Source organism: Vulpes lagopus, chromosome 1 (genome assembly GCF_018345385.1).
Source record: "Vulpes lagopus strain Blue_001 chromosome 1, ASM1834538v1, whole genome shotgun sequence".
NCBI classification, from domain to species: domain Eukaryota; kingdom Metazoa; phylum Chordata; class Mammalia; order Carnivora; family Canidae; genus Vulpes; species Vulpes lagopus.
In genome coordinates this window covers 112,542,264-112,567,728 of record NC_054824.1, presented here as the reverse complement: position 1 = coordinate 112,567,728, position 25,465 = coordinate 112,542,264, and the positions used below count along the sequence as shown (strand labels likewise).

The window sequence follows — 25,465 nt, the reverse complement described above, 5'->3', positions numbered from 1 at the left end:
AGGAGGCAAGGCTGGCTTGAGTGTAGATGGCCGGAGGGAGACTGAGTAGGGCATAGGTCCTTGCACCGTGTTCAAACTTTTAGACCATTAGAGAATCTTAAACTAGGGAGCTGCAGGGTCAACGGGCATGAACAGATCATGGAGTTGGATTTGGTGCCAGGAAAGCAGAAAAGATGGGAATGTTGATGTAGTAAAGACCAAGACCTAAGCAGAGAAAAGGTCAAAAAGGTCAAGTGGGTCTTAGAGAGTTTTTTAAAGATCAAATGTGAATGAGAAAGAAAACACCAAGAGGCCAAGCAGAGCTCTCAACTTCTCAACTTCTTTTCACTTCATCTGCTAGAACTCCTGTTGGCCCATGATACCCTAGTTGCTCTAGTCTGTAGTTTCATATCCTTTCTTCTCCTTCTTCATCACACTCTACGAAAGTAAAAGGGGCCCCTAATCATTAAGCCTCACAAATCTACCTGGCAATACCATCCAGAAAAGCTGTGCAAATCTGCACTTGACTAACTCCACTAAACATTAACCTATTCGTTATACATTTACAACTCCTAGAAACAATAATTATGTGTTTCATTCCTTTGGTCAGGAAATCGTTTATAGTTTTAGCACTGGAGAGATTAGAAAGCATTTTTCTTTTGTTTTTGAAAGTCTTCACTCTTTAATGTGGAAAGTTGGTCTATGTCATATTTAAAGATTCTCATTTTTCTTCAGAGCATCTAACTTCATTGAGCATCTATCACTTGTCAGGCATTGAACTGATGGTTACCACATTTAAATCATCACATTTAAAGCTTTTTTTAAAAAAAGAATATCTAAATAAATGCCTTTCATTATGTCAATTGGAAGGCTTGTTTACTCAAAAAGATGCAGTAGGAATGTAAAATGACACAGCCATTATGGAAGACAGTATGGCAGATCCTCAAAAAATTAATTATAGAATTACCTTTTGAGCCAGTAATTCCCCTTCTGAGTATATGCCCACCAGAATTGAAAGCAGGGACTCAAAGGGATACCAGTATATCAATGTCTATAGGAGCACTATTCACAATACCCAACGATGGAAATAACCCAAATACCCATCAATGGATACATGGGTAAACAAGCTTTGGGATATCCTGCTAATGGAATATTATTCAGCCTTAAAAAAGAATGAAATTCTAATATATTCTACAACATGGATGAACCTTGAAAACATTATGCTAAGTGAAATAAGCAGACACAAAGGACAAATACTGTATGACTCCATCCACATCAGTTACCAAAAGTAGTCAAATTCATTGAGACTGAAATTAGAATTATGGTTAATTGGGGCTGGGGAGGGGCAGGACGAAGAGGGAGTTAGTGTACAAAGTTTCAATTTGGGATGAAGAGAAAGTTCTGGAGATGAATAGTGGTGATGGCTGTACAACAATGTGAATGTACTTAATGCCTCTGACCTGTATACTTAAAAAATGGTAGAAAAGGCAATCTTATGTATATTTTCCAAAGAAATAAAAAGATGTGAAAATAGGGAGAGAAAAGTAAACAGCATGAAAATTCAAGTTCTCATGGAAGGTGGAGATTTCTAAATTGACCTTGAGTGAGAGCACAGTATTTCCAGTCAGAGAACTCTAGAGAGGCCAATGAAGTCATAAAGAGGTCAAGCAAACAATGTAGAGGGATGTCTGGAACCTTACCTTACCCATGACCCTATTTCTGTCATGTTCATATGAAGCCCTGGTAGGGCATGATAGTATTTCACGAAGTGCAGCACCTGAGTGCTTCCTGCCTGGCCCCTAGGTCATTCTGGTATAAAACAATAAATAACCCTCCATGGTTGCCATCTCAATGGAGGCCTACCACATGGTCATTTCACTAGCTTTCTTGTGCTTCTATCATATGAAGATAAAGGACAAATATGCTCTGATAACATGCCATAAAATATTAGAGAAGAGAGAAAATTTTAAATTAGAAGACTGACAATTCTTAGTCATCTTCTAAATATGAGGGAAAAGTTCTCAGAAACTATTGAATCTGCACTAGATCAGTCACTTGATCATTTACTTGTAAAAATATGATTAATGCCCAAATTTGATCAAAAACAATTCTAGAGAGGGTATGTGGGAACTCTTGTACTTTCCACTCAATTTTTCTGTAAATCTAAAACTTTTCAGCAAAATAAAGTCTGTTAGTTTTTCAGCAACAAACAAAGCAATTTACATATTATTATTATAGTTATCAGTTACTGGAAGAAAGTGTAAACCACCCCAGTTGGCTAATGAGTGGTTTTAAGACTTCACTAAACTTCTCAGGATGTCTTGGTTTGGACAGCTGTGGCTCCCCCGGCTAATAATCTGCAGGTTTTAATTTGATCTCACAGCTTTCCCAGCCTTCATTTCCGTACCTTATGGCGCATAAAAGGCAGGCCAGAGAGAGTCAGTGCCCTCCAAATATCTGTGAAAATATTTCAAAGGGATCTCAAGTCTAAGAAAATGTACTGGAACAGACTGCCATCCTGGTCACTAGAAAGTTTACACTCTTGTCACTATGGCATTTGTGTCATCTCATCAAGACCAATGCTTATAGAGTAAGACATCCACAATCACTCCCCTAGTTAACATATTTTTAACTTCTTACCATCTAGAGAATTATAAAACTAAATTTGATGTTTTCCACAATTCAGGCCTAAAATGACAAACCCAGAGAATGTTTTCTCTACGTTCCACTGCATTATTCACAATGAATAATGTGAATATGAATCGATATATTCTTTACTTGTCTCACGTTGTAAGTATAGTGTGAAATAATATATAGGAGAATACTTTATAAAATGCTTAGTACAGATGTAAGGGATCACTATCAGATTTTTAGATATTTTCCTCAAGTGCCATAGTTATTCTTCTGACAACTGGCACCTCTCAAAACAATGATATTTAGAGTCAATTCCATTTTTTCTCTTTTGTTACAATATGAAAATTATATCCTGCCTCTTGCATTGATACGCAAATATCTAAAAATGTCACCACCATGTTACAAGCAACTTGACTGCTCCCACAGAGATTAATGATCATGACATAATTTATCCATGTGAAGATAATAGACAAGAAAGAAATAAACAGTTTAAGCATCTGAATTCAACCCGACACTCCCAAATATATGTCTAATATAGTGACATACATCAATAAATACATGTTACATCACAAAAAGCACATGAGAAGACTAGCAAGATGGTGGAAGAGTAGGGTGCTCAACTCATCTGGTTCCACAAGTTTACCCAGATATCTTTCAAAACATCCTGAACACTTACGAATTTGACCTGAGACGTAAAGAGAGAACAGTTGGAACACTACAGAGAAAAAAGTTTTCGGTTCTAACAAGGTAGGAAGGAGAAAAAAAAAAAAGAAAGAAAGAAAATGTGGGAGGGGAACTAGCCAGGTGAAAGCCTCTGGGGAACGAAAGCCCAGCCCTGGACAAGCAGGAACTTTAAAAATCTGCACCTGAGGAGATCCCTGGGTGGCTCAACGGTTTGGCACCTGCCTTTGGCCCGGGGCGCGATCCTGGAGTCCCGGGATCGAGTCCCATATCCAGCTCCTGGCATGGTGCCTGCTTCTCCCTCCTGTGTCTCTGCCCCACCCCTCTATGTCTATCATAAATAAATAAATAAATCTTAAAAAAAAAATCTGCACCTGAGCTTCCCCTGATGGAAAAGTGCTCAGCAGGGAAATCGAGCAGAGTCACAGGAGGGGCCGTGAAGCATCAAGATCCTTGGAGACACTTTAAGACTAGGGGCATCCTAGTCTTAAAAAAGCTCACTGCAAACTGCAGTCCAATCTTGGTAAAGGGATGGAGCACTGCAGCCCTCTGGGGCACTTGAGAAAATCCCTCTGGTTACACAGGCTGGCCCCGGAGATCCTTTACCCTAGAGTCCAGGTGGCTATCCTCCCTTCCCTTCGGGAGAGGTGGTCCCTGGGAGCGCGGGTCCAGCAGCACAGGGCCCTGGATCCAAGGGTACTAAAGCAGAAAAAGCTGGGGATCCTGTATTCCTCCTGGAACAGGCAGAAGCGGTGAGGGCACAGGAAAGCAAGAACTTTCCTGCTGCTGGGTGCTCCCAAGCTGTACAGATCAGTGCACTCCCCCAGGAGCATCTTGGCCAGTGTGGACTGGGAGACTGCGGGTAGTTACTTGCAGGGAACCTGACTCCAGAGCTGGAAATCTGGCCACCACCATTTTTTTGTTGTACTTCTCTTCATTTCACCTTGCACCTGGGAGAGATGGGGACTCTAGGGAACTAAGGCCTCACAGGATAAACAGCTCATATTGAGCCGAGCACCTGGCAGGGGGCGGGGCATCCTCCCCCCTCCCCCCGGCCGCCCCCGCCCAGGCACTGACACCTGAGAATCAGCGCGGCAGACTCCTCCCCCAGAACTGCTGGAAAAACAAAGTGAAAGCGAGTTTACTGAACAAACAGCACTGGAAAGCTCCAGGACTGAGGGAAAATAGTATATAGAACTAGAGGGTCCTTTTCTTTCTTTCTTTCTTTTCTTTCTTTCTTTCTTTCTTTCTTTCTTTCTTTCTTTCTTTTTTACATTATGACTCATTTTTATATCAGGTTTAAAATTTCCAATATTTTTTCTCTTTTCCTACCTTAATTACAGTATTTTACCAACTCTTCATTTTTAAGTTTTTTCCTTTTTGACTTTCATATTTCTATAATTATATGTCTTAGATATTATAGTTTTCACTTCTGGATTCCCTTCAAAGTATTCAATTTAATTCTGGTAGATATACAAAATATGGGTTTTTGTTTTTGTTTTTGTTTGTTTTTGTTTTTCTGTCTTGTCTTGTTTAACAACAGTGGAAGTTAGTACCTTCTAACACATGACCAAAATACAACCAAAACCAAGTGGAACACCATGTTGGTTCATTCGGTGAGACGATAGTCTCTCTTCCTTCCCACTCTGCCCCCATCTTTTATCTTAAAAATATTTATAGTTTTGTGGTTAATGTTAGGTCTTTATATAAGTATTGCTGGTTTACATAAATTTTGGATTGAGCATCTTCTAACATACAGAACAAAATACACTCAGAACCAAGAGGCTCACCCTCTAAGTTCCCTCAGGGTGACTATATTCTCTCTCCACTACTACTTCCTCACCACCACCATCTCCACTCCCCCTTTATTCTCTTTTAATTTTTTCCCTTCTTCTTTGTTTTTTTTATTTTTTATTTTTACTACTTTGTTTTAAATTTTGTTTTTCACTTTAGTGGTCCTTTTGCTTTATTTTGTTCTCTTATTCTTTTTCTTTTATTTTCTGGTCTCTGACCTCTTCGGAATCATCTAGGGTGTATTTTATTTAGGTCGTGGCTGATATTTTTGACTCAGCTCACTCCAACTGGACAAAATGACTAGAAGGGAGAATGCAACACAAAAGAAAGAATGGGAAGCAATACTCTCTGCCACAGAGTTACAGAATTTGGATTATAATTTGATGTCAGAAATTCAATTCAGAAGTACAATTATAAAGCTATTGGTGGCTCTGGAAAAAAGCGTAAAGGACTTTAGAGATTTTGTTACTGCGAATTGAGATCTAATCAGGCCAAAATTAAAAACACTTTAACTGAGATGCAATCCAAACTGGATGTTCTAACTGCTGTGGTTAATGAGGTGGAAGAGAGAGTGAGTGACATAGAAGACAAGTTGATGGAAAGGAAGGAAGCTGAAGAACAAGAAACAATTAAGAGCCCACGAGGAAAAGCATAGGGAAATAAATGATAGTCTCAGAAGGAAGAATATACATCTTATTGGGATTCCAGAAGAGACTGAGAGTGAGAGAAGACCACAAAATATATTTGAACAAATCATAGCCGAGAACTTCCCTAATGTGGGAAGGAAACAGGCATTCAGATCCAAGAGATAGAGAGGAACCCCCCCCCAAATCAATAAAAACCGTTCAACACCTCAACATTTAATAGTGAAACTTGCAAATTTCAAGATAAATAGAAAATTCTTAAAGCAGTTTGAGACAAGAGATTCTTAAGTAATATGGGGAGAAATATCAGATTAACAGCAGACCTCTCCACAGAGACCTGGCAAGCCAGAAAGGGCTGGCAGGATATATTCAGGGTACTAAATGAGAAGAGCATGCAGCAAAGAATACTTTATCCAGCAAGGCTCTCATTCAGAATAGAAGGAGAGATAAAAAGCTTCCAGGATAGGCAGAAACTGAAAGAATATGTGACCACCAAGCTGGCTCCGCAGGAAATATTAAGGGGGGGGGGCTGTAAAAGAAAGAGGAAGCCCAAAGAAACAATCCACAAAAACAGGACTGAATAGGTAATATGATGACACTAAATTCATATCTTTCAATAGTTACTCTGAAAGTGAATGGGATAAATGATCCCATCAAAAGACGCAGGGTTTCAGACTGGATAAAAAAGCAAGACCCATCCAATTGCTGTCTACAAGAGACTCATTTTAGACCTAAGGACACCTCCAGCCTGAAAATGAAAGGGTGGAGAACCATTTACCATTCAAATGGTCCTCAAAAGAAAGCTGGGGTAGCAATCCTCATATCAGATAAATTAGAGTTGATCCCAAAGATTGTAGTAAGAGATGAAGAGGGACACTATATCATACTTAAAGGATCTATCCAACAAGAGGACCTAACAATCATGAATATTTATGCCCTTAATGTGGGAACTGCCAAGTACATCAATTAATAACCAAAGCAAAGACATACTGAGATAATACACTAATAGTAGGAGATTTCAACACAGCGTTCTCAGCAAATGACAGGTATTCTAAGCAGAACATTGCCAAAGAAACAAGGCCCTTGAATGTTACACTGGACCAAAGAGATTTCACAGACATATACAGAACATTCCATCTGAATCAACTGAATACACATTCTTCTCAAGTGCATATGGAACTTTCTCCAGAATAGTCCACATACTGGGTTACAAATCAGGTCTCAACTGATACCAAAAGATTGAGATTGTCCCCTGCATATTTTCAGACCACAATGCTTTGACACTAGAACGCAATCACAATAAGAAATTTGGAAGAAACTCAAACACATGGAGGTTAAAGAGCATCCCGCTAAAAGATGAATGGGTCAACCAGGAAATTAGAGAATTAAAAAGATCCATGGAAACTAATGAAAATGAAAATACAACCATTCAAAATCTTAGGGATACAGCAAAAGTGGCCCTAAGAGGGAAACACATCACAATCCAAGCCTTCCTCCAAAAATTGGATAAAACTCAAATACACAAGCTAACCTCGCACCTAAAGGAATTGGAGAAAGAACAGCAAATAAAGCCTAAACCAAGCAGGAGAAGAGAGATAATTTAAAACAGAACTCAAAAACACCAGGACTCTGTAGAACAGATCAACAAAACCAGGAGCTGGTTCTTTGAAAGAAAATCTTTGTGCTCCTGAGGGGTTGTGAGGCACACACCTTCATTCACTGTCACTGAATCTATAAAGAAGGGAACAATATTTTTGAAAAAATAAGGCAGATCATAGTTGGAAGATATTTAAAGTTTTTGACCCAATAATCCCATTTCTTGAATGTACATGAAAATATAATCAGCACTGAAGTCACAAAAATACTCAAATATTTGCTGCAACATGATTTTATAAAATTGGAAACACCTTGCATGTCCAACAATGGGAACAGGTTGAATAAATTATCATGTAATTTATACATGACCTATTATTCTGCCAATAAAAATTGTTACAGGTTGGGCAGCCCTGGTGGCCCAGTGGTTTAGCGCTGCCTTCAGCCCAGGGTGTGATCCTGGAGACCTGGGATCGAGTCCTGCATCAGGCTCCCTTCATGGAGCCTGCTTCTCACCTCTGCCTGTGTCTCTGCCTCTCTCTCTCTCTCTCTCTCTCTCTCTCTGTGTGTGTGTGTGTGTGTGTGTGTCTCATGAATGAATAAATAAAATCTTAAAAAAAATTGTTGCAGGAATTTAGATGCTGGCATAAAGAAGAAATTGGTCCTGCCTGACCCTCCAGGAGTAAACAACTAGAAAACTGGATAAAGATATAAAAGAGTGCTTCTAAAATGTTGGGCAGCAGGCAGCACAGGGGAGTGATTCCAGAGAGAAGAGCCTTTCACCCAAAGACATCTTCTGGACAGTGGTTTGTCAATGTCTTATAAAGTTAAATATTGACATATCCTTTGGCGACATAATTCTGACCCTAGAGAAATAAAAACATGTCCAGAAAAAGATTTTTGTAAGAATGTTCATGGCAACTTTATTTATAACAGCCAAAAATGATAGCAACTAGTAGATAAAGAAGTTCTTGGATCTAATTCATAATACAGTGATTATGGTCCACAATACTACATAGCAAACTTCAAAGTCCCTAAGAGACTAGATCTTAATTGTTCCCAACACAAAAAAAGACATGAAAATTACATGACATGATAGGAAGGGCTAGCTAATGCTACTCTAGTAAACATACGGCAATACATAAACGTCTCAAACCAACAAGCTGTGCATCTCAAACTTACAATGTTATCTGTCATCACATCTCAATAAAAAATAAATTATATAAAATAGGCACTGATAAAAAGAACTGGCATAACCCAAACAGAACAAGAGGATGGAGAAACAAATGTTGTTACATTCATGAAATGAAATACCCAGAAATTAAAGAACAAACCACTCTTACAAGCAACAGCAGATGGTAAAAGCCAGACACAAAACGACACACCATTTACTCCCATTTATATATTATATAACAAGCAAAGCTAATCTCAAGGGAGAAATATTCAGAACAGTGGTTCCCCTGGTGGCAGGACGGGGAGGGGCAGGTGGATTGCTGACCCGGAAAGGACAGGAGGAGATGCTGTAGCTGGTCTGTATCTTGATAAGGCTGCAGCTGACCCAGGTGTCTGTATTTATCAAAACCCATCCAATTATACCTTTAGATGAGTGCATACCATGGTGTGTAAAATGTATCTCAATCAACAGGAAAAATGAAAGAAGACCTTTATTATAGGACTGGATGTACTATTTCAGCTCCATAAACAAGCCTTTCCCTAGCTGCTCTGCTGTATACCTCCCCTCTCCCCTCCTTCACTCTCTTCTTTTGGGTTGTCTCCCCAATTTCCTAAGCTGCCCTTCCCCTGTGTTCTCCAAACATGCTTAACCTCTGTTCAACCTACACCACTAGACCAAAGAGGTCTGCCACTAGACCAGAGGCCTGAGGGCCAGGCTCAGCCTTACATAACAGTTGAAGTGGAAGTGATAATAACCAGCATTTATAAGGAAGCTACTGTTTGTGGTATACTTTCTCTGAGCTAAGGGCTTTCCCCAGATGGTCATCATTGTCTTGTTCATCGAGGAATCTCGAGACTGGCACCCAACAAGCAGAGATCATGAATTATTAAAAATGTACAGTGTTCCTCAGAGTTGATGGAATAGATCATAAGGTAATTCTTGGTAATTAGAATCACAAGTGATTTTTCTAAAACTTTTTCTTCTTATGGGGAACCTAGGTGGCTTGGTAGGTTGAACTTTTGACTCTTGAGCTCAGCTCAGTTCTTGATCTTAGGGTTTTGAGTTCCAGTCCTGCACTGGGCTCCACTCTCTGCCTGGAACCTACTTAAAAAAATTTGTTAAAAATAAAAACTTTTCTTCTTGTATTTTTTTGTATTTAAAAAAATATCTGCTTCTATGTCAATGTAAAAGACACTTCTGCATAGAGAAAAGGCCGACTGAAGACCTTAAAAACACAAGAGGTATTTTGAGGTATAGCTGAGGTATTTATGAGCTACTTTGCTTTGCTTTGCTTTTATATTTGTTACAGCTTTTGAAAGATAAAGATGTTGCAATGTGAGCAGAACATTAAGCAAAAAAAAAAAAAACAAAAAAAAAAGGAGCAAATGCTACAATGGATTCCAACTGCACTGTATTTTTCAAAGAAATATTTCTTGAGGAATTAAAACATCTTTTTTTAGCTTTGATATAACAGGAAGAAATAATGATTTCAGAACAGACCTCTCTTTCTTTCCATACATATACAAAAAAAAAAAAAAATCCTTATTTTGAAGCCAAAACAGTTGGGGACAAAGAAGTATATTTTGATAGGGTCCAGAAACTATCTTTGCTGATTTCCCAGAATCTTTCCCAAGGCTCAGTCCAAGGGGCTCTGTTGACTTAGATGTAACAGTGAGGCCAGTCCTCTGCCAATCAGAACAGAAAAGTGGAGGGGGGGGGGGATAGGAAACGAAACTGTGCTAAATGAAAAAATGTTTATGCTGACTGTTTTGCAAACTACTGATGATAAAACTTTATCATTTAAAGCTTAAAAGTAACTCTTGTTAAGAAACAAAAGTCCACATAGTTCTTAAAGCCCGACCTCAGTTATTTGAATCTATTCAGCTCACTGGTCACAAACACTGGACAATTTAAGGTACAATACTTGTATCCCCACTTGATCCTTTAGCTCTTTGGGATTCCCAAAGTTAAGGGCATGGCCCCTCAGGATAAGCTCTGGGAGGCTGGCAAATAAACCCCCTCAGAGAGAGCCATTTTCAGAAGAATGAGGCAGTGGTGATTTTACAGGTATCCAACTGTCCATGCCTCCTCCACTGGCAGGTCTCAGTTGCTTCCCATTTCCTCTACTTGAATCTCTGCTGCCCTCAGTGACTGGGTGGCCCACAGAGCAGGGAAGGATACTGCGTCCCTCTGGAGGCCAGGTCTACACGGAAACACAACCTCTGCCACTTTCTCTGGAACACTCATGCTGGAGCTCTCAACTGCCATACGGGCACTCTGCCTTAAGGCTGCCATGCTTGGAGGAAGCCCACACCAGGCCACGTGGAGACATCACTCCAAGAAGCTGAGATCACATGAAGGGAGCGACTGGCCAGCCCTCAGCTGCCCCCCCTCCAACCTCCGTGGACTGCAATCTTAGGCATACGCCCAACTCAAGCAAGCGCTTCCTGAAATTCTGGCCCACAGAAACTGGGATAGATATAAAATGAATGCTGCTGTTTAAAGTCGTAGGCGTTTGCAGTGATTTCTTACACAATAGATATGCAACAGATAAGTGGAGAAATTGTGTATGAAACAATAGAATGAGATAAAAATGTGAACACAAAAGAAAGACGTATCTATGGGATACATGGGATACTATGGGATGCAGCTTTGCAGGGAACAGGACGACAAAGATAAAAATGTCTGAAGGACAAGAATGTGGTGCGGCTCACTTCCAAATCACAATGAAAAGCTTAAGATTTCTCCCAATCTATTCTTTTCACCAAATTCAAGAAAAACTGAGTATCTGAAATTGGTTGGGACCAGTATAAAGTAACAGAAAATTGAAACAGAACGAATCATTTTGAATACGTACAAGGATACGGTAACACTAATTCCTCCCACACAAGCTCTCCAAGAAGGGCCTGTGCCTGACCTCTTCTAATGAACAGCCGAGACTCGCTTGTAATGAGAAGCTCCAATTTACATGCAATTCTTGTTTTAAAAATACTTCAAGATTTTCTGTCTTTAGACTGTGAAATCTGTCTGTTCTTTTCTTACTAGACCCTGTCAACGTGCTTAGCAAACACTTTCTATCTGGATGACACAATAATAAACCTCAATCTAATTCTGGTCCTTTTATCAGAAATTTTAGGGAAAAAACAACAAACATCCAAATTAATGAGGTTTTAGAAAACCCAGCAAACAAGCAGCTATTGTCTCAAGGTTTGTATAAAACAAAGGCCTCTCTGTGATTATGTTCCCACAACAAAGTCTACTTCCTAATTAAACCTACACAGAAAATAAAGCACTGCTTCAAAAGGCAGCTTTATTTTCAGCACCATAGGAAACATTTCCTTTTCTACGAAACATATTTTATCTTCTAAAGGAACATTACCAAGTTTAACTCACAAATCTGACCACCCCCAGTGAAACTTTCCACCCCCGTTTAAACACTTTCAAAGGAGGATACAAACCATTGATTCATTTTCCTGCTTCTTGGCCAAAAACTTCACGGTGGGTAGCACCCCAGATCTATCAGTCACTGCAGGGAAATGACCCGCTTAGCAGCAACGTGAGCAAAAAGAGTAAGAGGAGAGATGAGGAAGAATGTGAACCATCCCAAATCAGGAGGAGATTGTAAGAGATCTGGCCAGTCTCCCCATAATGCAGAGGAAAATGGTGACAGGAGATCAGAAACAAATGAGGTGAGACAGTGCAGCATAGCAGGAGCCAGAAGTCCTGGTCCAATCCCAGCTTCAGCACATAGAGCCACAGGACCGTGGGCAAGCCACTGAACACTATGTGCTTCAACATGCTTCCCTCTAAAGAGGAGACCATCTATATTGCAGGATTGTTGGGGAGAGCAAATAAAAGAACATGGATGAAGAAAAAAAATGCTGTGTAGTCTATAACCTATAATCATGTGTATGTATATATATAGATTCCTATATATGTTCATTGTATATGAATATGTGATATACAGATTGTATATTCATGTACCCAGATTCAATGTGCCATATATATATTCTATACCTACTATACATAATTCCACAATACTACCTTCCTAAATTCCGTATCATTCTAAATTCTGTAATATTAAATTCTATATATTACATACATTATATATACATTATATACAATATATACACATTACATACACATACTATATATAATCTATACACTATATACTGTTGAAAACCATGGGTTTGACCTGCATGAATTCACTTATATATGGGTTTGTTTGCAATACAGTACAGAACTAGAAATGTATTTTCTCTTCCTTATGATTTTCTTAATAACATTTTCTTTTTTCTACCTCATTTGATTGTTAAGAATACAGTATATAATACATATAACATAAAAATATGTGTTAATTGAATGTGATTTCTAGAAGGGTTCCAGTCAACAGCAGATTGGTAGTTGAATTTTGGGAGGTCAAAGATTATACACAACTGCATAGGTGGTCAGTAACCCTAAATCCCACATTGTCCAAAGGTCAACTGTGTAAGTCCTATTCATACACATTATATAGACATGTTTATATATGAAGTATAGATTCCTATATACACACAGGTGATAAATATTCCTTTTTAATGCAAAAATCAAAATAAAACTAACCACAAACTTGCAACATGAACCTTGAAACTGATATGCATTCACTGCATTACATCATTGGCATACATTGAGGTCAATCCCTTTTAATCGAAAGCTCAAGTTATTACCCATAACAGAAAATAACTAGGGTGTCAGGCTGAGAATTCCTCTGCAAGTGATGGGTAAGCCATGTAGAAAATTATTATTGCAACTTTAAAAATTATGTAACAATGAGTTTTAGTTATGTTTGGAAATGCTCCTGCTATAAGGTTAAATAAAATACCAGGACACTATCATATACGTCAAAATCTCAGCTGAAGGGGTGGGATTGCCCAGTGATGCAGACAGAGCCCAGGCTCCCGAACCTCAGGGCGTCCTACCCTTGAGCAAGTTACCTGAATTACCTAAGTCTCAGTTGTGTCATTTGTCAAAAGGAGAGAATAATAGGACCAAACTCACTGCATGAGTATGAGAATTTGATGATGTAACACTCATAATAAATATGTAATACATGATAGCATTATTGCAGCTAATCCACCTTTCTACACTCTGCTCTGTGGGGCTTTGAGTGGATGGAGGCACTAGCAGGAGGCCGGAAGGCTGGAGCAGGGGAGGCAAGAGATGGGGCATCCTCCTCTAAGCCTTTCCGTGTGAATAACCCAACACCTCCCACGGTTCCCCCTCAGCCTTCAGCATCCCTGATTTACCCTGGTACTCTCTTCCCTAGTTCTCCAACGCTCTTTAACCTGTTCCTCATGCTACACATATCCCTCTAAATAATTCATGTGGCTTCTGTTTTCCTGAGTAGATGGACCTGGGCTGATACAAAACGGCATGGATGCCAGAGTATACCAACTTTGAAAAACTGTGGTAAAATGTACATAACATTAAAAAATGACCATCTTATGCATTTTAAGTTCAGTGGCATTAAGTACATTCACATCATTGTGCAAGCTTCACCACCATCTGCCTCGAGAACTTTCTCATCTTCCCAAACTAACTCTCTGCACCCATTAAACGTGAACTCCTCATTCCCTCCTCCCCTCAGCCCTGGCAACCATCATTCTACTCTCTGTCTTCTAGACAATTCTAGGTACTTTATGTAAGTGGAATCATATAGTATTTGTCCTTCTGTGTTTGGTTTATCTCACTTGGCATGTTTTCAAGGTTCATCCATGGTGTTGCACATGTCAGAACTGGCTTTCTTTTGAAGGCAGGATTATATTCCATTCTACTTACATACCATCTTCGTTTACCATTCACTACTGACAGACAGTGGGGTTGCTTCCACCTTTTGGCGATTGTGAATAATGCTGCTATGAGCACAGGTGTGCAGGTATCTCCCTGAATTCCTGCTTCCAGTTCCTTTGGGGGTGTGTATCTAGAAATGGAATTGCTGGATCATGTGGAAATTTTTGGTTTAGCTTTTTGAGGAACCATCATACTATCTTCCACAGCACTGTACCATTTAACATCCCCACCAGTGATGCACAATGATTTTAATTTCTCCACATCCTTACCAACTCTGGTTATTTCCCATTTTTTTGTTTTTGGGGGTATTTTGTTTGGTTGTTTTTTTGTTGTTATTGTTGTTCGGGTGTTTTTTGTTTGTTTGTTTTTTTGTTTTGATTTGGGTTTTTTTTTTTTGGTGTTTTTGTTTGTTTTGTTTTGTTTTTGTAATAGCTATGTATCTCACTGTGATTTTGATTTTCAAATTTCCCTAACGATTAAAGATTCTGTCTGGTGTCTTAACTTTGAAAGTAGTGTGCCTCAAACTGGAAATCCTTGGGTTCTTCAATTGAGAAATTCTATCATAATGAGTACATTTTTCATATCATTAGCAGCACCTAAAAGAATGATGACAATCATTAAAGTCAAGGTCCATCAAATGTGCATGCTATCTCTCACTCAGAGTGATTTCTTTAAATTTTTAAGTTGTCACAAAAGATCCCTGACTCAATTCAGGGGGTGTAGTGCTAAAGAGCAAGCTATGAACTCACTTGACAGTGAGCAGTACTCTGATCCACTTAACAAGTTAGCATTACCTGTGTTAGAATGACTCTTAAGATTTATTTTTCTCAATACAAAAATAGCACACTCATTTAACTCCCATGCATTGTTTTTTAGAGTAAGATATTGCTAAATATCTAACAGTGTAAATTCAGAAATTTTGTGACTCTATGCCAAAATGAATGGCAGGCATTACTTTAAAGAAGTGAAAAATAAATCTAATTGTTCCTCTGGTAATGTGTTACTAAAGCAAATAGTGTGTAGTTAAATCTTTTGCAAACCAGGCAACATTTATGGACTTTCTGATAACACCCCTTTTTCTCATTTCTTTAGTTTATCTTTCATGTAACCAAAAACAGTACATGGAGGCTACAATTGCCACAACTCCAACAAGGTCATCCACTCAAGAATCAGGAAGGGGATCCAAGTCTTTAGCATTTACCAACAGAGAATGAAGCTGATAATTCGGTCATAAAACCTCAGGAGCTGACATATTAATTAAGTCACATGAATATGAATATGTGACTTAATAAATAAGTTACAATATGAAGTTGTTATGAAGATATTAAGGTCTATCTACAATTTTACTTTAGAAATCTGTATCATAGGGACACCCAGGTGCCTCAGTGGTTGAGCATCTGCCTTTGGCTCACATCATGATCCTGGGGTCCTGGGATCGAGTTCTGCATTGGGCTCCCCACAGGGAGCTTGTTTCTCTCTCCCTCTGCCTGTGTCTCTGCCTCTCTCTCTGATGAATAAACAAATAAAATCTTTAAAAAAAAAAGAAAGAAATCTGTATCATGGAATTTACATTTTTACAGAAGTGAAACAAAGCAGTCAAAAGGCCTGTTTAGGACCATCATCTTTTAATCAGGCTGTGAACAAAAAAGCAGAGAGAAATGTGGGAACAAAGCATGGATTCACAGTGCAATTATCCAGTCAGAACCTAATCCCTGCTGAGGCCTGGGTGTGCAAGAGGGAACAAAGGAGGGCCCTGTAAACATTTGCAGGCAAGGAAAATGAAAGAAGAGGAGCAAGAGGAGGAATACAGCCAGGGGTCCCTGCCCTCATGGAGTGTATTATCTAGAAATTAACTAGTAGCTGGATAATGGTTGGCTTTTTCATGGAAACATACAGATTCTGACAAGGGAAAAAAGTCATCTGAAGGCATAGCCAAGCTCTAGAGCTGAATGTTAGTAAGACCCAGGAAACAAGGGTGAAGTGTTGGGGGAGAGGCTAGATAACTTTACAAGGGAAAGATCGGCTGTCAATACCTACACAGGTTAGCCTCATTACTAGTGGAACAACCAGCCCTGGGAGCAACAGAGGTAGCCAGGATCGCAGATCACGTGATCTGGTCAAAAATTATTTAACTGGAATTTAATTAAGTCTTTACAGTTAAGTTTAATTTATAGGAATTAGGGGGCATAAAAGAACATGTTAACATGACCACAATGAAACAATCCAACAAATCTAGATGGTGGCAAATTCTACAAGACAACTGGCCTAGACTATTTAAAAACTCAATCTCCTTAAAAAAAAAAAAGGCAGAGAGAAATTCAAAATAGAAGAGATTTAAGAAGTCTAATGATCAGGTTTTTCTGGATCCTGGTTTGAAAAAGAAAAACAGCTACAGAAGATGTTGGTGAATAAGTTTTGAAAATTCAATACAGACAGTAAAATAGTTATTATTAGGAAATTGCTGTTAATTTTTTTGGGGCTGCTAATAGCATGGTGCCCATTCAGGACAAATCTCTATTTTTTGAAGATACAAAAAACTTATATTGGTACAATATCACAATGACTGCCATTCATGTGGAAACTGGGAAGATGAAATCAACATTGCAAAATGTTTAACAATCTCTGAGTTCTGGAGGTGGGTACATGCATGCTCATTGTAGTATGGTTTCTACATATTAAAAAATATGCATAACAGAAAGGCTCAATAAATAAACAAATCTGAGAGATTTGTTCAGATACAAGTAAAATGCATTTTCTAAAAAACTGAAAGCATGACAAAAATTTGATACTAGACATTTCAGAGTACCAATTAGTTTGTGTAATCTTAATTTGGAAGCTTATCTAAAAATGCTAGAAATTACCTTGAGGCCTATAACTATGTGTACATGCCTATTTTTGAGATACGCCTTTAAAGACCTTAAACTGACATGTCCCTGGAATTCCTCACGTTGGCTCAAGTCAACCTAAAGCAAAAGAGTTCCCTTCAGAGTAAAGTCAAATGTGACACACGGCAAGATAAATGATAGTCTAACATGAATCTGAAATCTATATGTAAAACGTCCAGCTATTAGCTTGGCTCTGAACTCATAGAATACCACATTCCTAATGGTGAAAATGGCTATATTTTTTCCCTCAAAAAAGGAAAATAAACAGAAAAAGTGTTGGGAAAACCAAAATCTCCTGCAGACACATTCTCACCATTGAAATAAAAACAAAGATCGGGCCAAAAGGGGCACTCTTTTCTCTTTTTCTTTAGGGAGACTTATGGAGAGACTTTTTCTTTAGGGAGACTTTTCCTTTAGGGAGAAATATGAAGACGTGACCTATTACTTCAAGACATAGGGCTGAAAACAATTGAAAGTGTTGTTTTACTCAAATAGATACTATGAACCAAAACGTGGGAAAAAATTTTTTCTGAGCTTCGCATTTTGCTACCTGGTTTACTGTTATTATTAGAGAACAGAAGTTCTTTGTACGTGAATATACACAGCATTGCCTTGTCTTCTACCTAAAATCCTGCACATTTTTAAAACTATCACTTATTCAAAGAATTTTAATTATTCGCCATTAAATTTCCACAATGCCTATTTCAATCCTAGAGGACATATTTCAACTGTTTGTCTCTTTCAGCTGATATTTAACATGATATTGGTGAGTTCTAATGTTAGAGAAATTGAATGGAAATAAATGAGAATATCATGCCATGGCTTCTCTGGAGAACTCAAATGGGAAATGTTGACAATAGCTCCAAAATACCTGCTGTCTCTCTTTTCCTTCTATCCACTCAGATTTCTTTCCTTTTCCTTCCTTTTCCCAGAAATATTAAGACAAGCAGGACCCAAATCATGTTTCTCTCCATTCTCCTATGTGGTCTTGAAGCAAAGCAAGAGGACACAGGTGTGGCCGGAGTCAATTATACCTTGCCTTTGCCGGCTCACACTAAAGGCTTGCTCATAGAAGTACTGGATCACTCCAGCTTACTCTCAACCTCACAGACAGCATAGCATGCCAGGGCAGAAGCACAGCCAAAAAGCCTTCACATTAGCCCTGTTATTTCTTAGCCTTTTTTTTCTACACACAACCCTTAAGCAATAACTTTGTGCAGTGATAATAGCAAGACAATAACCTCATAAGGAACGGTGATTTTGGTTCCCTCACCCCCGGGGTGTCTGATGACATGCAGCACACAGCCTGACATAGACTCCTGAACAGTTGAGCATGCCCTGCTGACACAGCTTCAGAGAATATCAAACCACATGGAAACAATTTCACTCATCTTCTCATAGACACCTGGGAATGATAAATGTGGCAAGAAATGATACTATGGACTACTTCTGCACATCACTGGAATTCACCTGGTGGAAAACAGTGTGACCAGAGTGCAAGCATGCTCAGAAACAAGCAGACTTTCCTGAAGGTCATCAGAAAAGTACAACTCAGTAACCCATAGACATTCTTCAATGGTTCCAGCTGACCTACCTGTCTTAAGTCCAGAGTGATTGTGACCCAGTGATATTCTCTCCCATTTTGAATACTGGGGCTTTGCCACCAGTTATTGGTCCCATCGATTGCATTTGAGATTGGATGGCGTTCTGTCAAAAGAAAACATACAAGTGTTCCTCTCAGTTCTTGGTTTAAAGTTTTTGACTTCCAAACTGCAAGGCTAGTGGAAATGAATAGCAGAGAAGGGGAATACAGTATCCATGACTCCTAATAGAAGTCTTCAGCCATCATTTCAAGAAGTATCAAGGGTACTTCTGAATAGGAGCAACACTTACCTTTGGGGTTGGCACTGCTGGCATCACAGATCCGGCACTGCGCGTTGCGCACGGGGCGACCGGGCACGTGCTCTACAAGCTTGCAGGACATCTCAGGCCCCTGCTCACCACAGGTGGCATTGGTGCTGATGTGCGCATTGCTGGCAAGATTGAGAATGGCAGGAAACAGCCCTGAAAATCAAGATTCACCAAATCAGCTTAGCTGCTTGAAATTAAAAGAACATGATTATGTCATCTAACTCTGCAGGTGCCTCAAAAAGATTTTTAAGTCTATGCACCCAATGAAAGAAGCTTTACACAGAAGCAGTATATATAGCACTTTCATTTCTATGAAACTCTAGGACAAGCAAGACTCATCTACCAGGAGAAACTCAGAACAACAGTTGCAAGGAGTGGGGGTTGGCTGTGAGAAGACATGAGGGGTCTTTTCGGGGTAATGTCACATTCTATATCTCAATAAAGGTTTGGATTACCCAGACATATGCTGTTATGAAAAATCACAGAATACACAAATCTACAATTTGGGTAGATTTGAGTATTTCGCAGTATGTGCATTTTATCTTGAAAACAAAAAAAAAAGAATTACAAACAAATATTGACGTAAATGCTTAAAAGTTTAGGAGCAAAGGGTATGGATGTCTAAACTCACTTTTAAATGCATCAAAAAACAAGCTGGGTTGATGCAACAGGGATACACAGGTTGTACAGAAAGAATCAAATGTTCATTGTAGGGTCTAGGTGGGAGGAGAGATGATTCATTGTACAATTCTTTCCACTTTTCTGATTTGAAATCTTATAATAAAATGTTGGCGGGGGGCACCTGTGTGGCTGTGGGTTAAGCATCTGCCTTCAGCTCAGGTCATGATCCCAGGGCCCTGGGATCCAGCCCCAGATTAAGCTCCCTACTCAGTGGGGAGTCTGCTTCTCCCTCTCTCTCTTCCCCTCCCCCCACTGGTGCATTCTCTCTCTCTCTCTCTCTGTCCCTCTCTCTCTTTCTAATAAATATATAAAAATCTTCAAAAAAAAGTTGGGAAAATAGGTTTTAAGACAAATTTCAAATAATCCAATGCATGTATCTGCCAATGAAATTCAAACATCTTTCACTTAAAAGAAGGGCATCCATTCTCTGCTCACTTTGTTCCCATTGCCTCTGCTAGTACTCACAAGCTCTTTCCTTTAATTATCTAGGATTTTTTTCTCCCTCTCCTCTTCCATCACTACCTGTTTATGTTGGTGAATACAACTTTATTTTTTTAAGATTTTATTTATTTATTCATGAGAAACACAGAGAGAGGCAGAGACATAGGCAGAAGGAGAAGCAGACTCCTCACAGGGATCCTGATGTGGGACTCGATCCCTGAACTGGGATCACACCCTGAGCCAAAAAGGCAGATGTTCAACCTCTGAGTGACCCAGGCATCCCAACGATTTTTGTCTTTAAGCAAGTGGTCCAAACTATTCAGAAAACAATTTTTGGATGACTGTGAGAAGCATAACTCCTTTAGGTTCTTTAGAACTTTGGTTTTATCTTGGTAAAAGAAGATAATAACTGTAAAGATTCCATAAAGATCTATAAATGATGGTGTATGTGATACTGGAGAGGCATTCTACCTAAATGGACATTGTAGAAGGAGAGAATGCATTGAAAAGGGGTTGTCTTAGCTACTTGGGGTTTGATCTTCTAAGATCTTCTAAGATCACAGAAGATAATCTTTTCTTTATAAAGAACATAGATCAATGGTATCTCTGCAATGTTTCTTTTCCAGTGAAATCTGAAAAAGCACAATGTAATCTTAGTAATATAGAAGGAATTTGTCTTCAATTTTTATTTTTTAGGTACTGCCTAATGTTTCCAATGATATTTTCAGTTACAAACATTTAAATAATTGAAATTACAAAATAAAAATGTTTTTTATAAGTTACTGCACTTAAAAAAAAACTTATGTATCTATTTAAGAACCAACATTTTAGATAGTCTGCCAAAGACTTTCCACATAAAACAGACCTATTAGTAGTGTTCTATCCTAGGAGAATAAACCTGTTCAACTCAATAGGCCCTTAGTCTCTCAATAAAAAATAGTTACTGAATATTTGTGTTCTAGAGCATTCTTCCTATGAAACACAGCATGCACTTAAATCATATATAATATTTAATATATTATGTATATTTTCACTTTGAACTTAAAGTTCAAACCAAGTTCACTTGGTTGTTTTCATAGTCTTTTAAAGGGAATTCTTCTTTAATTGAAAAGGCTTTATGAAGAAATAGCTGAATCATTATGTATAATTATGCAGTTCCCCAAAGGATTATTTTTATCAACCAGTAGTTCAACACTTATATTTTATATATCGATCTAGTTTCTAACATGACATGGAATTCTTGGGAGTGGTACTTTGATGGCAGGAGGAGCTGCTAATTATTCTGTTTGGTACTGAGGTTAATACTAATCTCCTCCATCCTTTAGGACCATGCTATTCTAGTAATCTGGTTTGAAAGTATCTTATGAGCCAATGACTTAAAATACAATATGGTTTTAAACTTTGGTGTTTTATCCTTATAGCTAAAATGATGTTTTTCTGGCTCTACAGTACTTGTATGTATTTAGATTTCTACTACAACCAACTCTATCTACTCCCTTTGTACAGATTAGCCAAGCGGGACAAAGAAACCAAGGTCATGGGAATTGATTTAGCAAAGCACTTCTCTTTCAACAAATACTTTACATGGTAGCCTAACAGATGTTTTCACTTCTTTACTCTCCCTGTCCAGTTGACATCAACGGAACTCCCGCTTCCTGCCCAGGGGTCGCTCCCACTCTGGAGAACCTCAATAGCCTTGAGTTACTGAGGGCAGCTGGGAGTGGAGAGGGCACCTGCTCCCTGGACTCAGGAGTCTCTGCCCTGAGTCACTGAGAAAAAGAAACTCAAAACTTCTTAAACTTAGCCTAATTTGGTTGAAGAATATCTCAATTCTAGTAATCAGCAGCAGGTAGGCCTTTGTACTAGATAGGCTTTGATGAACTTCTACATCTTCTTACCTCGCTGGTATCCTAGATATCTTTTACTAAAGAGAAAAATAAATCCCTTCATCAGCATGGCTGAGTAGGAAAACCTTTAAATAGCTAACGTCATAAAAATATCCTGGTTGTCTTTCACTAAAACTGAATCTTTCTTCTCAGATAAGCTAATGGTTGGGAGAAAAAATGATGTACTAAACATTATTCCTTACATAATACATTTACTCTCACTCCACAGTTAAAGAATAATTACAATTCCCTGTTGCACATGGACCGTATCTGCTAGAAGATGAAAGAAAGGTAGAAATGCACACCAGAAAAAGCATGTGTTAAAAATAATTAAAAAAAAAAAAAAAAAGCACTTCAGGTCGCTGAATCATTTCAAAGACCACTGAAATATTTCAATACAGGGAAACTACTAGAGCTTCAAATCGTAAGAGGGACAGGAAATCAAAGGGTAAGAAAGGGCATTGGGATACAGAACTTAGCAAGAACAAACGTTAGATTTTATGCATAAAAATCAAAGGCAGAATGAGGGCCACATCGGGATATCTATGTGGCACGGTTTCCCCACTGTCTCACTATGTGCTTAGTAAATTAGACTCTACGTTTTTGTCGAGAGATATTATTTACTTTAGTCAATGTAACTGTAATACTAATCTGTAATTTTCCCTCATTCAGGACACACAATGGACTCATTCCTCTATGCCTGTATTTAGCCAGTAGCTAAAGACTTCATGAGGCCAAACTCCATTGAGCATGAAATAAATTCCTTCTCATTCACCAATAGTTTCTTTTTTTTTTTTTTTAATCCCCTTTCTTTACAGCCTGAGTACATTTGGCCTTCTTAACTGCATTTCAGGACCATGTTAATCTACTGGAAATTCTCTTATTAATATGAGGTAAAAAAAAAAAAAAGTGCCATAAGGCTGGCAGCCAACAATGCCACTACACATAATTACCAACATTTTCATCTGAGAGACTTCCAGATATTTCAATAATTCACATTTAGATGTTTCTAGATTTTTTTTCTCAGCAGAAAATATTTTTGCTGCCTTAAAACTGGAGTATCTAAAATGATGACTACCCCCTAAAGCCAATGGCAACAACTTTTTCATCAATATTTCTCAGTCAAATAATTCAGGGTTAATGGTTGACAGCCTTAATGCATTTGTATATAAGGGAAGCATGAATTTTTCTAATGAGACTTTTTGTCTGTTTTGGGGGAAAAAACATTTTTGAGTTTTACAAAATATTAGTATATAGTATTATACTAATCCATACTCAAAATCAATATGATATTCTGAAAAGAAAAAGACCCGCAATTCTTAGCAAAGGGATCTATGGCAACATTTTCAGATCATTTTATTCCCCAGAAGAGAATTAAAAATTATGAATACTTTACAGGATTGAATAATCAAAGTGGCTACTGCTGTCAGGAGGCTTTATTTTGAAAACTAATAAAATCCACTTATTCAATCATAGAGAAATTTGGAAAAATAGGAATGTAAGTTTCTGAATTAAGAAATCTGTGATTTTTTAAAAAAATATTCAAATCCATTTTCTTCTCCATTTTCCCACCTCTCACTTCCCTAATCTCGCCCATTACCCAATTAACCATCTTAAATAGATTAGAGAAGGCTAGTGTTAGAAATAAACTACCCTGTTTGCTAGCACTTTCTGTTGAAGGATAGTAGTTGCCTGGTTGAACGATAAAAACAGCACTTCTTTACAGCTACAAATGGCATTATTCAAAGAAAAACCCTGGAAGCACTTAACACTATTCCAGGATTATAACATCAAGGTATTCTAATAAATTAATATTCAAAGTTAATAGTATGAAAGTATTCTAATGACTTACATTTTAGGAAGATACATGAAGTCACATTTAGTAATGTACCCACATGAGTCCAAAAAAGCAGATGAGAATGTTTGATCGAGTTTAATAAACTTTCAGCGAGAATCTCTTAGGTGCAAAGCACTATGCCAGGAGCATCTCCTTTGAGTCAACAGGGTGAATGAACTGGGCCGTTCCTAACCCCGGGGCTCTCCCAATCAGAAGGGAAAGAGAGGTATCTACTCACAGATTCTAGTGAGAATAATATTGAAAATGCCGCAATGTTTGAAAACATATTGGAGGAGAGGATCTAGAACAAGAAATGCAGTAAGGGATAACCCAGGCAGACAGATGAGGCAAAGGCAGGTCTAAAATCCTTTATGGCTCTTCTTGTTGGTCTTCAAATCAGTTTCAATTTCCTTTCCTTTGCACATTTCATATAACCTTTCACCTCTACTCAGCCTTGAAGCTAAGCCCTGATCTTTCCTGAATTCTGGGCTAATGTAAATGTTCCTATTTTGTCCTTCCTTCATCAGCACGCCCCATTTGCACTTAGCATGTAGGCCAACTCCCTGCCCCCTCCCAGTTTTCTCCCCTCACTATCCTGCTCCGAAAAATAAAAACAAGTCTGAGTCTATGAGTTACTTTGGGGCAGAAGTTATCCTAAGTTAGCCTCTGGCTCATGTGAATGTCCAATAAAGCCTGAATGAAGAATAAATAAATGAATGAAACATAAATGAAAGAATGTTCTCTTGTGCCTGGATCACTACCAAATGCTCAGGACCAGAAGCCTAAATCTATAGACTCTTCTCCTATATGTCTTCAGGCAAATTAACCTCTCAGAGCCTCTATTTCTTCAACTATTAAATTAATATTATTATGAGCCCTTTTTCTTCTAAATTATTGTGATTTTGGAATTTTACCTTGATAGACTATCAGGTAAACAGGTCCACCATTTGGAAAATGAAGTGAGAAAAACTTTTCTCCATTCAATGTACAAGAAAGGCAAAGAGAAGTTATTTGGTCATTCTTTTATCTTTTTGGATAAAAGAACCAAATAGAAATATAAAATGACTGACTTCCTTTCTTCCTTCCTTCTTTCTCTGCTTCTTCAGGAGTCAATCCTCAGAGCTTCTGGCTCTCAAGAGTAGGAGAGAAACAAATGATGTTTCATACAACCTTCATCATAAGCCAGAGAACCCTCAGAGGTTGGCTTTGCTTCTCATCTATGCTTATGGCAATAGCGCTTCCCTGACTCTTGCTTACTTCCCAGTGTACAAATTTACATCACAAGCAATTCTTCCAAAACAATAAGTTCTATTTAATATGGCATATTTAATGGGGCAGTTAAACATCCACACTCTTGATTTTGGCTCAGGTCATAGTCTTGGAGTGATGGAATTGAGCCCCATATCAGGCTCTGTGCTGGGCATGGTTAAGATTTTCTCTGCCCTTCCCCTTTCTCTCTTTATATAAATAAATAAATAAATAAATAAATAAATAAA

At 38.4% G+C, this 25,465-nt stretch overlaps 1 protein-coding gene across 1 annotated transcript in view; it reads right to left on the bottom strand.

Annotated features, from left to right (window-relative positions):
* Nucleotides 1-25,465, bottom strand: part of LAMA1 (laminin subunit alpha 1) — a 155,351-nt gene that overhangs the window by 108,970 nt on the left and 20,916 nt on the right. Inside the window, exons 2-3 of the mRNA XM_041763608.1 lie at nucleotides 19,107-19,277; nucleotides 18,808-18,920 (exon numbers count right to left, since the gene is read on the bottom strand). Coding sequence (XP_041619542.1) covers nucleotides 18,808-18,920; nucleotides 19,107-19,277 — 284 coding nt within the window. The remainder of the gene's footprint in view (nucleotides 1-18,807; nucleotides 18,921-19,106; nucleotides 19,278-25,465) is intronic.